Genomic DNA, 14,819 nt, shown 5'->3' with positions numbered 1-14,819 from the left:
AAAGCAAACATACATAGCAAACTGCACTGGAAAGCACCTAACAGACTGCAGGTGACCCTGTCTCTCTATTAAGCTCTCCTTCCACCCTGTAACATGCGCTCTCTACCACTTTTTCTGACTCTGTTACCTTCACCCCTCTTCTCCACCCCCCTGCTTATACATATCACCATGCCTTCTTTCATCTACCTATTACTGCTCCTACCAACTCTTGTTTATTCTACATCCTTATACTGATAAAACCTCCAGTACTCTTATGGGGCGTACACATGGTCGGACTTTGAGCGGACTGGTCTGACGGACGCTGACGGACCAAATCCGGCGGACAATCCGATTGTGTGTGGGCTTCACCGGACCTTCAGCGGACTTTTCCAGTCGCAAATCTGACGGACTTTAGATTTGGAACAGGCTTCAAATCTTTACGATGTAACTCCGCCGGACCCCGAAATCCACTCGTCTGTACGTTAGACCGACGGACAAAAACCGATGCTAGGGCAGCTATTGGCTACCAACTTCCTTATTTTAGTCCGGTGTACGTCAACACGTACGAATCCTTCGGACTTTGGTGTGATCGTGTGTAGGCAAGTCCGTTCGTTAGAAAGTCCTTCGGAAGGCCTTCAAAAGTCCGTCGAACGTCCGCTGGAAAGTTTGTCGGACCAGTCCGGTCGAAAAGTCCGCCCGTGTGTACGCGGCATTAGGTTACCTCCATCACACTCCTGCTTCTCTAACCTCTGGTGACATATCCCCAAACCCTGGGCCTCCATCATCTGTCTTTGCCCAACTCTCCCATCCCTATACACCCTCTGGCAGCAGCCACAACCCACAGAACTTAGTCTCTATTCCTCTTCTTTCCAAAACCAGCCCCCCCTTCTCCTGTGCCCTTTGGAACGCATGCTCTGTCTGTAACAAACTCACCGCCCTCCGCGATCTCTTTATCACAAGTTCCTTTAACCTACTTGCCATTACTGAAACCTGGCTTCAGGAATCAGATACTGCTTCCCTCTCCCATGTTGGCCTTCTCTGGACTCACTCCCCCAGACCAAGTGGACGGAAGGGAGGTGGAGTGGGAATCTTTCTAGCCCCATGCAGCACCTATCAGGTACTTCACCCACCTCCCTCTCTGACACTCTCCTCTTTTGGGGCACATTGCATTGCTCTATTCCCTCCCATTTCTCTAAGAATTGCTGTCATCTACCAGCCCCCTGGACAAGTCTTCCTTGATGACTTCTCTGCCTTGCTACCCTACTTTCTCTCTTCTGAAATCCCCACAATTATTCTTGGTGACTTCAACATCCCTGTTAACATTAACACTACTATTACTTCTAAACTTCTCAGTCTAACCTCATCTATTGACCCGAAGCAACGGATACAGGCTCCTACTCACTCCAACGGCAACACTATTGACCTTGTCTTCTATCTGTGCACTCCGTGCAACCTTTCCAACAATCCTCTCCCACTCTGATCACCACCTATTAGTTTTGCTCTCACCCTGTCTTCCACCTCCTCTCCCTCCAACTGCCTAACAGTTACACGTAGAAACCTTCGCCACCTCAACTCTTCTCTACTCTGCTACCGATCACCTCTATGACAAAATCTCAGCTCACTGTCTTCCTTCCTTGAAAAGCTTGCCCCCTCACTACACGTAGAATTAGGCCCAGACTGCTATAACCCTGGCCACAGACGACACCAAAAGTCTCAGAAAACGTAGCCACGCTCTTGAGTGTCTGTGGCATAAGACTAAGTTCCAGGAAGACTTCACACAATATAAATCTGCCCTCCTAAAAAGTCATTCCTGCCTCCGCACCGCCAAACAGACCTACTTTATCACACTCATTAACATCTCATCCAGTCCACGTCAACTCTTCTCTACCTTCAGCACTCTACTCTGTCATCCACCTTCTAACTCACTCACTGCCCAGGAGATCGCCAATCACTTCAAAAATAAGAATAATAAAATTCTCGAGGAGCTCTCCAACGCACAGAAACCTCATCTCCACAGATACAATAATTACTTCCCTCATTTAACCCTGCTAGTATTAATGAGGTTGCTAAAGCTTTATCTAACACTCCTCTAACCACCTGCCCCCTGGATCCTGCTCCCTCGCAAATGCTACGCTCACCCTCTGACTCAATTCTACACTCTCCAACTCACATTTTCAACCTCTCCCTCTCTTGTGGCATCTTCCCAAACGCTCTAAAACATGCACTAGTCACCCCCATACTTAAAAAGCCCTCACTGGACACCACCAATCTAACAACCTACATCCCATCTCCTTACTCGCCTTCTCCTCCAAACTTCTTAAAAGACCGGTCTACAACCGACTGAGCGACCATCTGACCATGAACAAACTTCTTGATCCCCCTTCAGTCCGAAGTTCGCCCTCAACACTCAACAGAAACTCTCAAATGACCTACTAACAGCTAAAACCAGCGGACACTATTCTGTACTACTTCTCCTGGATCTCTCTGCTGCCTTTGACACAGTGGACCACCCCCTCCTCCTCAATAAACTCCACTCCTTTGGTGTCATGACTATACTCTTGGATGGTTCTCATCCTACCTATCCCGCCGCTCCTTCAGTGTCAATTACAACTCGACTTACTCCTCTCCTCTTCCTTTCTCCGTTGGGGTCCCCCAAGGATCTGTTCTTGGACCTCCCCTTTTCTCGATCTACACCACCTCCCTGGGTCAGTCGATTGCCTCCCATGGCTTTCAATAACATCTCTACGCTGATGACACCAAAATCCATCTCTCCACCCCCCAGCTCTCTCCATCTGTCTCCTCACGCATCACCAACTTACTAGCAGACATATCAGCCTGGATGTCACATCACTTCCTCAAACTCAACCTATCTAAAACCGAGCTCATGACTTTTCCTCCCTCAGGTGCCACTTCCCCGGATTTCTCTGTCAAAAGCAACGGCTCAACTATCAACTTGTCCCCCCACGCCAAGGTCCTAGGTGTAATCCTGGACTCTGAATTAACCTTTTGGCCCCACATCCTATCACTATCCAAAATTTGCAGCCTCAACCTCCGCAACAGCTCCAAGTTACGCCCTTCCTTACCAATGTCACCACAAAGCTTCTAATCCACTCCCTGGTCATCTCCCACCTCGACTACTGCAACTCCCTCCTCACTGGCTTACGTCTAAATAGGCTATCCCCACTTCAGTCCATCATGAACGCTGCTACCAGGCTCATTCATCTCACAAACCGCTCAGCGTCTGCTATACCCCTCTGCCAATCCCTCCACTGGCTGCCACTCAGCCAATGAATTCAATTCAAGATACTAACTATAACTTACAAATCCATTCACAACCTGGCTCCCAGCTACATCACTAACCTAGTCTCAAAATACCAACCTAATCGTTCTCTTCATTCCTCCCAAGACCTCCTGCTCTCAAACTCCCATGTCACCTCATCCCATGCTCGCCTTCAGAACTTCTCCAGAGCTTCTCCCATTCTCTGGAATGCTCTACCGCAATCTGTCTGATTTTCTCCTACTTCATCCACTTTCAGACGATCCCTGAAAACTCATCTCTTCAGAGAAGCCTATCTGACCCCCACCTAACAACTGTACATTTATCTTCTCCATCAGCACATCCCCCACAGTTATTACCTCTTGCATCTCTTGACCTTCCCTCTTAGATTGTAATCTCTAAGGAGCAGGGCCCTCTGATTCCTACTGTATTAAAGTGTATTGTATTTGTACTGTCTACCCTCAAGTTGTAAAGTGCTGTGTAAACTGTTGGTGCTATATAAATCCTGCATAATAATAATAATAATAATAATAATAATAATAATAATGAGGAGATAGCACTTTGCAGGTTACAAATGTCTGCAGCCACGGCTCATTGTTCTCTTAAATTACTAAAAACAGATACATTTGGGTATAAACAAGTAAAACCATTAAAAAAAAATTGAAAAATTATTGCGCTAAGTGAGCAATGCAAATAAGAAAAAGAGCAGCAGCAGCTCAATATGAGATACACATATAAACAGATAGAAATAATAGAATGGAGCTGCGCTAAATTAGAAATTGTGTTACCCATAAATTAATACAACACAAAAATTGCAAACAATGTGCATAAATCTTGGAATTACTCCCAACACCACAAAATAATATTAAGACATAGCCACACATGTGAAGTCTTGGTATATCTTGTGACAACACCACAAACTCCTGCTCCTCCACCACATAAAATGCGTGCTTACCAGAGGCAAGCTAAAATGGGCTTGCGGCTGTTAACCCCGCCAGGGCCTTGATCCAAAGAAGTGGTGATGTCGGCTCCCAAATGCTTGATATAATGAATCAGGAAAACACAACAAGCAGCCAAGGGGACTCGATATTCAATGGTCTTATTATTGTGTCCTCTGCGTCCCCATCACAGCCGAGTTTTCCTTTTGTCACTGGCTGACACTTCTCTAAGGTGGACTCTGAATTCTTCTATCTGTATCCTTAAATTGGGATTCTATAATAATAATAATATGAAATTCCTCCTTCCCCTTCCTACCCCTCTCTCCCCTTTCCCTTCTTTAATGATTTATAATAAATTTTTATATTCACTCCCGACCCCCCACCACTCATTATTGCTTACCGTGACGTGCCTATCCCCCACATTCCTCCCTCATTTTACTCTAACAAAATTGTTTCTTTAGTGGATACATCTCCCCGTTCCTTCCAAATTTATTAAGTGCTCTTAGCAAATTTCTCAATTATTTATTTCCAGCCAGTCCAGTTCATCTCTCTCCCGCAACTCCATAATCGCTTTTTTATGAACATCTAAATGGGCTTCAGATTCTTCTACCCTTTGTAGCACATTCCATTCTGTATATCCATTCTTGCGGCATTCAATTCACCTTTAATCATGTACTCCAAGTGAGACATCATCTCTACCATATCTTGCTTTGTAGGGAGTGTTGTTTCTTTCTCTATTCTCTGTTGTTTTTGATCTTTCTGCAGAACTCCCTCTTCTCCCAAATCAATTTTATTTATCTGCCCCCGACCCCTCATTTTATTATTATTTTTTTATTAAATTTTTTTTTTTTGTGGGGGGGTTCGGGAGTTAAGGGTGTAGTATCTCTATCTCTTAAATTTTATTTTTTGATCGTTAATTTTTAGAAATAAGGCCATTCGAGAGATGATGTTATAGGATAGATCCATTCTTTTTGTATTTGTATATGTGTTTATGTATTTTTCTGAATATTTTGTATTTATATGTTTGGAATGATATGGGAGATTTTGTATGTCTACAATAATTTAATTAAAATAATTGAAAATTGGAATTCTGTATAATCCTTTAGAATTACTGCCGTAAGTACTGGAAACATGCATTGTTTGTTGGAATCTAAATGTTTAGTGTAAGCGGATTTCTGATGCGATGAAAAAAACTTGAGACATCAAACAAGAATCAGAAGAGATGCAAGGAAAGAAATTACAAGAAACAAGAACAGCACTGAAAAAAACCCTATTCAGGAGGGCAGGAAGCGGAGCCTAGCGGAGCAGACATGCATTGTTATAGCTCCACACCGCTGAGGAGAGAAGAGAAGGACAAAGCGGAGCCTGCAGGCTCAAAAGGTATCCATTTGAACCTTTTTGCCCCAGGGAACAAACTGTGAAAGTTTGGGCAGGAAATATGGTACTGGGAGGAAACCGTGGCAGAAATAAAAATCACCTCACAAAGAGCTCACAGGCACTCACTGCAGCTGAAGCAGCTCCAGTCACCTCACAAGATACAGCATCAGGGCGCTCTCACAGACAGAAAATGTCACAGCAAGACTCTCCATTTGAGTCAGATACAGAACAAATCCTCTCACAAACTTCTCCACAAGCCTCCTCAGAATCCCCAGTAATATTATTACAATTTGAAAAGATGCTTCATAAGGCTTTAAAACAAACCTCAGACCAAATAACAAAAAGCCTAACCAAAGAAATAAGAGAGCTGGGAAACCGCACCGCAGCTTTAGAAATAAAAATGGATGAAATTGAAATTACAACCCAAGAAAATATAACAGAATTGGAACAATTAAAAAAAGAGAATTTAATACTTCAAACTAAGCTCGAAGATTACGAAAATAGAGCCAGACGTTCAAACTTGCGCATAAGGGGAATACCTGAAACTGTGACAGACCTGCAATCTACTATTACTGCTCTATTACAAGAACTAAAGCCAGATATCCCTATTGAACGTTTAGAACTGGACAGAGTACACAGAGCCCTCACAGCCAAAAAGAAAGATGGACCCCCACGTGATATAATCACAAAATTTCATTATTACAGAACGAAAGAACAAATACTAATTGCTGCAAGAGAAAAAAGGAACTTAATTTTCAAGGACACAATTATCAAATTTTTGCTGACCTATCCCAACTTACTATTACTAAAAGACGATCCATGAAACCCCAACTAATGGAACTGCAACGCCACAACATTATGTATCAATGGGGCTTCCCCTTTTCAGTCAGATTTAACTACCAAGGTACAATTTACAGAAGCAGATCAGCAGATGAACTACAACAAACCCTTTTAAAATTAAATCTGACAGAACCCACAAGCAGCAACACTCCCACACGCAGAAGAATGGCATCATCTTCACCTTCAGGCAGCACCCAGAAAATTTCAGAACAAAATGGGAATCATCATTCTCACAAAAGAGGCCGTTATGCCACATCATCCATGGACCAAGAAGATTCAATGGACTGACATCCTAATTCCTGATATCTCTTCATTTATTATACTAAGAGAGGGTTCTCTATAAAAAAACCTATATTTATAACTGAATGTAACTGCATTCTGATAGTCACACACTGTGTGGGATCATGTTACATTCCAGTTATATTTTTTATTACTTCTGATTCATATAGCCTTAGAATATATAAGTGAAATAAGGAAATTCTTGTTCAGTTATATATTATCAGGTAATAACAATAGATTTATTACTTTTTAGGACAAATATGTTCAATAATCCAGAAGTAATGGAAGCTTTTTCTTTCTTTTCTTAAAACAAATATATTATTACCTAACTAGTTACTAGAATTATGTTTTTGTTTATTCTAATCTGAAGCAATACAACCTCAATTTTATGAGTTAACATATCTAAACAGTTACGTATGAATAAAATATGTAATTGTTTACTCTAAAAGGGTTAAAATCCCAAAATAATTCAAACTATCTTCATCAATACCAAAGTTATTAACAGTACCTTTCTAACTGAATTATTTAGCCTAGGGCAAGACTAACCATATACAACCACCCTGGAATAAATAATTTCAACAAAAACTATATTCTGCACTCCAATTAATGAAACATCATTTTGATGTCTTTTGACATAGCACTTCTCTCCTGTAAGCGGAAGATCCGTGTACCCCCATTAGCCCTCCTCATTCTCCCAACCATATTATGTGGGAGTGTGACGAAGGCACTTATTTCCCTGAGAGAGATATTTATTCTCTTTCACGGGTAAATTGTGATTACTTGCAAAAAATTATTTATACAATGTATCATCTAATCTCGTATGTTTTTTGTTTACTCTTTACTCCAGAATTCACTGGTTTCTTTTCTATCTATTCATCTCTTCAGTCCACACAGGTTGATCTGCGCACTCAGCTCTGCATAACAAAAAGTAAGTCAAAACTATTTGATCTATTGCCATGACACCACTGAATATACTTTCCCTGAATGTTCAGGGAATAAATGTCCCTCAAAAAAGGACCAAAGCCTTCCGTACTTTCCATAACAAGAAGGCTCACATAGTATGCCTCCAAGAAACACACTTCACCAAAGATTCTACTCCAAAATATATTTCTCCTTTTTATCAACAAATTTACACGGCTTCTGCCTGTACCAAGCAAAGGGGAACTCTAATTGCATTTCACCGATCCACACCATTCACCTTATCATCAGAAATTAAAGACCCAGAAGGTAGATACCTGATACTCATGGGTTATATAATGGATACAGCAATCACGGTGATTTCCTACTACGCTCCTAACAAACAACCTACACCATTCCTCTCACATATATTTCAAGTGATTAATACACACAAAATAGGAACAGTGATAATGTGTGGGGATTCGAACCAGGTCCTCCTCCCATTTCTAGATAAATCACCTTTTACACCATCCAAAATAACCTCTAGATTACCTTTTTCTCAACTTCTTTCTAAATACAATCTGGTAGATTCATGGAGAGAAAGTAACCCAATGAAAAAGAAATTCACTTATTTCTCGCACCCTCATCAAACCTTCACCAGAATAGATCATATTTTTCTAACAATAGGAATGATACCAGAAATTATTGTATCAGATATAATTCCGATTCCGTGGTCTGACCATAATGCAGTATACACTACTATAGCCTCAGCAATACCAAAAGCGCATGACCCAACGTGGTACTTACCGGACATAATGCTCAAACACCCACTACATCAGATGGCCATTGAACAAGCTTTAAAGGAATACATATCAATTAATAATACAACAGACATCTCCCCAATAACACTGTGGGAAGCTCATAAGCCTGTCTTGCGTGGTACAATACAAAGACAAATGGCACTATTTAAACGGGAACGCCAAAATTTAGCAAAAAAACTAGAACTCAATTTTAATGCAGCCTACATATCATTTCAAGATAATCCATCTCAGAGTACAAAATCTCATCTAGAAAAATCTAGATTGGAATACGATCTATTTCTCACTGAGTCAGTTGATAAATCCCTCAAACGCTCCAAACACAATTTCTACATGAATACAAACAAACCAGGTACATATTTGGCTCGGGCATTAAATTCAACTAACAAATCTTTCAAACCAATACGTTTGAAATTATCAAAATATGTTTACACTTGTAATCCAGTTAAAATAGTCCATAAATTTCACTCACATCTCGCAACTTTATACAAGACAAACAATGAATTTAATCCTACAGAGGCTGAATCCTTCTTCTCAAAAATAACCTTACCTGAGTTATCTCAAAATCAAAAAAGCAGTTTGGATGAGCCTATAACTATAGATGAAGTTGCTAACGCCATAAAAGACCTAAAACTTAACAAAAGACCAGGCCCAGACGGCTACTCGGCTTTATACTATAAAACATTCTCAGAAATACTCTCTCCCATTCTCACTGAAACTTTTAACAAACTTCTAGATGGACATTCTTTTCGGCAAGAAACACTAATGGCAATTGTTTGTATGATCCCAAAACCCCTTTCTGATGATACTTCCTGTGTGAATTATCGGCCTATCTCTCTGTTAAACCTCGATATTAAATTATTAGCAAAAATAATAGCAAAACGCCTCAATAGCATTATAGGAAAATTAATACATAGAGATCAAGTAGGCTTCATGCCAAATAGACAGGCAGGCGATAATATACGCAGGGCAGGGTTATTGGCACATATTACTAAAAAACAGAAAATCCCTTTATGTTTTCTATCTCTCGATATTAAGAGGGCATTTGACACAGTATCCTGGCAATATATGCAATATTCATTACAAAAATGGGGTTTTGGACCCCACTTTTTAACATGGATCAAAGCATTATATAATAAACCCAAAGCCTATATAAAATATGCTGGATACAAATCTGAAGCCTTTAATATCGAAAGAGGTACCCGACAGGGTTGCCCATTATCTCCCTTATTATTTGCCCTTATACTCGAACCCATGGCCCAATACATCAGAACAAACCAAACTATAACTGGCATTGAAGTAGGAGCTATTACACACAAATTATGTATATTTGCAGACGATATATTACTTATTCTATCATCACCACAGGTCTCTGGTCCTAACTTAATACCAGCTCTTGATGGGTTTGCAGCCCTATCCGGCCTTATGATTAATCCTAAGAAATGCCTAGTGCTTAATATTTCACTCACAAACATGGAATTGATCCCGACTAGGGCTGCACTCCCATGGGCAGAAAAATCAATCCCATATCTTGGAATTCATTTAACAGCATCTCATTCTGACTTATTCTCAACCAATTATCCTCCTGTATTAAGACAGATCACAAATCTAATAAAACAATGGTCGCAACTTCCTTTATCCTGGATAGGGAAGATTAATGCAATCAAAATGACTATTCTACCCAAATTGCTTTATCTATTCAGAGTCCTCCCTATTCCAATTCCTTCCTATTTTTTGAGAATAGTACAAAAAAGAGCAACTTCGTTTATATGGGGCTCTTCTAAACCACGTATACCTATACACACACTACATCTTCCCAAAAATAAAGGAGGCCTGGGATACCCTAATTTTACTAACTACTACAGAGCAGCACATTTGGCCAGTCTGTCCAAATACCATGCAAAACAGGAAATCCCATTATGGGTATTTATAGAGGCTTCAGAAAATGACCCTCTATTAATATCAAATTTATTATGGCTTGATCCTAAAGACCGCTTTAAAATTCATAATCCCATAACTAAACACTTCTTATCTCTCTGGGATAAACTAAAAACCAAATATCAGTTACAATCTCCACACAATCCTCTCCTTTCTTTTATCAGAAATCCGGCCTTTTATCCGGCATGGATCTACCCAAATTCTTTTAAAGCTTGGACAACATCAGGCATTCAGACACTAAATGACTTCATAGCATCTAAATCATTTCTTTCATTCCCATCGCTTAGAGAAAAATATGATCTACCAAACTCTGAGATATTTAGATATCTCCAAATCAAAAATTTCTATACACCATTCCTAAAGGGGGATAAACCATTATCCCAATTATCCATTTTTGAATCAATCTGTACAAAAGATCCATTTGCTAAAGGTACAATTTCATCACTTTATAATCAATTATATGGAGTAGCAAATCTTAATAGACCCTCTTACGTTCAGAGGTGGGAGGAGGACCTGGGACGAACTTTAGAAGACACGGACTGGTCTAACATATGGCTCACATCTAAGTCATCTTCACCCAACATCTTAGCACTGGAGACAAACTATAAAGTCCTAACTCGCTGGTACCTTGTACCCGCTAGAGTGGCAAAATATTCACCTAATACCTCAGCTCTTTGTTTTCGAGGATGCCCAGAAATAGGCACATATTTACACATATGGTGGACGTGCCCAGTAATCCAAACCTTCTGGAAGGAAGTCTTCGTGATTGCATCTAAAATATTTTAAAAAATAATACAACCAGATCCATATTTAACTTTACTTAATCTAAAACCGGAATGGTTAACACTCTCTCAATTCAAACTTATGATCCAACTAATAACGGCTGCAAAACAAACAGTGGCCAAGGCATGGAAATCTCCTACATTGGTACTAGCAGAAACAATTCACAGAATGAATAATACAATGTCCCATGCTAAGATGGTAGCCATCGATCAAAATCAAATTCCAAAATTTGAAAAACTTTGGCATCCTTGGATAAAACAACAGTTCCTGTCAAACTTCAATGACTCTGTCCTGTTGCCATGGTAAGATTAAATGACTTACAGAGACACCCATTCTAAGGCTTCAAAGAGAACTAAAAAGAATAATAAACTGACGAGCGGGACAACCTTGTGGACCATACCTCTACCTTTCAACCCTTTTTCTTCTTTCTCTTTCCTTTTCTCCACCTTACGATTAAAGCTCATTATCAGAATTTATTTGACCTATATACACTCTACTTGTAAACAATATGTATAGTAGGTATAAATCATTTAAATACCTACAAAAGTAACTAAGGAAATGATATATATCTTTAATTTAGGTTTACGTGAACCCAATGTTTAATATTTGAAATTTCATGATATTTACCTATATAAACCCTACTGTAAAACAATGAGCTTACTTTATAGATCCTTGTAAACTTACTTTATGTATTTTTATAACATTGTATACTCAATAAACTTCTTTTGACAAGGAAAAAAACCCTATTCTGCTCTATCTTCTCCTGAGGATTAGCATAGAATTATTCAAATTTAAGGATACAGATAGAAGAATTCCGAGTCCACCTTATTGAAGTAAAACCATTCATTGATAGAACCAGTTACAATGTGTTTTTGTTGGTATACAATGCATTGAGAGCAGTGAGATGATATGTATTCAGACAAGTTGTCTTTGGGCTTGTTCATGCACAAATATGGGTGGCCAGAAACAGAATATTTTATCGTTCATAAGGCAAGATATGTGAATATTTCTTTTAGGGGGAACTACAAGAAAAGTGTTGCTGTATATAGCTATTCCCATGTTATTTATTTTTGTTAGGAATAAGGATGAGCTCAGGGGCGTTCGCAAGCTGCACGTGCCAAGCCCGCCAGGAAGTCAGCACTGCACAGCACTAATCACAGGCAGTGAGACATTGTCCCAATGTGCGGCTGCAGAGATCGGGAAATGTCTCACTGCTTGTGATTAGCGCTGCACAGTGCCGACTTCCTGGTGGTCTCGGCACGTGCCACTTGCTAACACGCCTGAGCTCATCCTTAGTTAGGAATACGTACTGTAGAACCAATATAGCTTATTCTTTAAATTCATAGATAGTACTAGAACTTACCTCGTCATAATTGATGATTTCTGTTTGGTGTTTGATAAGGAAGTGCAAAAAACAGACTCTAGTTTTACACTTTTGGGAGCTGGATTCCCTTTCTGACTCTTCATAACTCCAGCTGCGGGTTTTGTGGTTTCTGTTGGAAGCTTCTCTTCCTCAACTTTATCTGCAGGAGGTTTTTTGCTCGATTTTTTTTTCTTTGTTCTTCTCACTTTTCCTATAAAAAAGTCATCCTCACTGTCACTATCACTGTCCTCAAAACCAGAGCTCTGCTTATAAAACCTTTCTTCTGTACTGTCATCAAAATATTCCTTTTCTTCGTTGTCAGAGTCCTCAATATCACTGGAGTCAGAGCCAGATTCACGAACAGGATTTTTCTTTCCAAGTGTACTTTTATTCTCAATTTTATTTTCCCTTTGCTTTTCTGGGACACCTACCACTGGTTTCTTTTCAGTCGATATTTTAGGCACTGTAAGCGATGCTGGATTCCCTGGGACACCTTCTACTATTTTCCATTCATCTGATACTTTAGGGACTGTAAGTGATGCTGGCTTCCCTGGGACACCTTCTACTATTTTCTGTTCAGCTGATACTTTAGGGACTGTAAGTGAGGCGGGCTTCTCTGTGACACCCTCCACTATTTTTCTTTCAGCTGATACTTTAGGGACTGTAAGCGATGCTGGCTTCCCTGGGACACCGCCTACTATTTTTCGTTCAGCTGATACTTTAGGGACTGTAAGTGATGCTGGCATCTCTGGGATACCTTCTACTATTTTCCATTCAGCTGATACTTTAGGGACTGTGATTGATGTTGGCTTCTCTGGGACACCCTCTACTATTTTCATTTCAGCTTTAGGTATTGTGAGTGAAGCTTGCTTTAGACCACTGTGAGAATCAAGAATCTTCTCTTCATGTTGCTCATTGCTAGTAACACAATCAGTCTCTTTAAGTAGTGTTTTACAAGGAGGATTGTCCAAAGAATTTTCCTCTATTTTTTTTGAGTCTTTTGCTGTTTGGTTCTGTTTTGTTTTCTTCTGCTTACACTGTTTATCTGTGTCTATTCCCACAGTTTGCACAGGCTCATCATGCTGGTATGTTTCTTCCATTTTAGCCTCCTGCTCTGCAGCAATTTTTCTGGCTTCTTTGAAAGCTTTGACAGCATCTAAAATAAAGATTGGTAGGGTTTATACACAAAGACACATAAACATACATTTATACTTTACCATGCTGCCATTATACTGCTACAATGTGGAAGAAACTAACCAAACATGTTTTTTTTAGGCCATCTTAAAGCTGTACTCCAGGCAAAGAGCTAAACAGACAGTTTAAATACATATATGAAAGCCATTTACCTGTCAAATGATCTGTAAATCTATCCTTCCAGTTGTGAGATTAACACAGGCCTGCCAGACAGCAGAACCAGGTTGCTGGCCTTACTTTTTCCACTGCAGTTAAAGCAATACAGTCTGGTCAGGTTCCTGTTCACAACATGTGATTGGACAATAAAGGAACAGCAGACTGATATGCTCATTGTCCTGTTTGCTATAATCATTGCTATAATCTTCTGTCAGTATATTTCTTGTCATCACATATGCAGCGCAGCATACATGATTGGTACCTAGTGTTGCTCTTCACTCTCCCAATCACCCTGCTGTACAGAAGCTAATACCAAATCAAATTCAGGCGTTTACATTACCTGAATAAAAAAAAAAAATATTTAAAAAATAATACAAAGCTGCATTGACTCATGTTTTGTTTTTGTTTTTTTGTGCCTGGAGTTACAGTTTAAAGCCCAAGTGTAGTCAAAAAGAAAAAGACAAGGGTCATAAATTACATAATTCATAACTGACAAAGGACAGAACTTACAGTCGCAAGGATGTGTCTCTTGTGCTTATAGAAACAAGATCAAATCCCAATAGCTTGTACATGCATGTAATCTATCAGGTGCTAAAGGGATGTGACCACATGTTAACACTAGAAATTCTGGATAACCCTCTGCACATGGTAATACACCCTTTCCAGCAAACTTTGCAATGAAAAACAGGAATTTTTAGTTCACACATATTGCAATACATGTTTAAGCTGGCCAACTGCATCAAAGTAATCCCTCTTATGGCCAGTCCTTCTCTGCACTGCCAATGCAAATACTATGGTGGACACAATGCCAACATGGAGCAAACAGACACAAAATGAGGGAGAGCTACTAGGATCAGGTCTGGTCACTGACATGCATTGCAACAGAAACAAGATATACCTGTGTTCAAATCCAAATAACTTGTACATGCATATAGTCTACCAGGTGCTAAAGGGGTGTGAACATGTATTGCAATATGTGT

The 14,819-nt window shown here is 39.8% G+C and overlaps 1 protein-coding gene across 2 annotated transcripts in view; it reads right to left on the bottom strand.

The window, feature by feature from the left end:
* Positions 1–14,819, bottom strand: part of SRFBP1 (serum response factor binding protein 1) — a 213,506-nt gene that overhangs the window by 15,066 nt on the left and 183,621 nt on the right. For both annotated transcript variants that reach the window (XM_073624677.1, XM_073624678.1), the window contains one exon: positions 12,490–13,645. In XM_073624677.1, the coding sequence (XP_073480778.1) occupies positions 12,490–13,645 (1,156 nt within the window). The remainder of the gene's footprint in view (positions 1–12,489; positions 13,646–14,819) is intronic.

Source organism: Aquarana catesbeiana, linkage group LG01, assembly GCF_042186555.1.
Source record: "Aquarana catesbeiana isolate 2022-GZ linkage group LG01, ASM4218655v1, whole genome shotgun sequence".
Lineage (NCBI taxonomy): Eukaryota > Metazoa > Chordata > Amphibia > Anura > Ranidae > Aquarana > Aquarana catesbeiana.
Note: the sequence above shows the minus strand (reverse complement) of the source record. Positions and strands in the feature narration are given on the sequence as shown.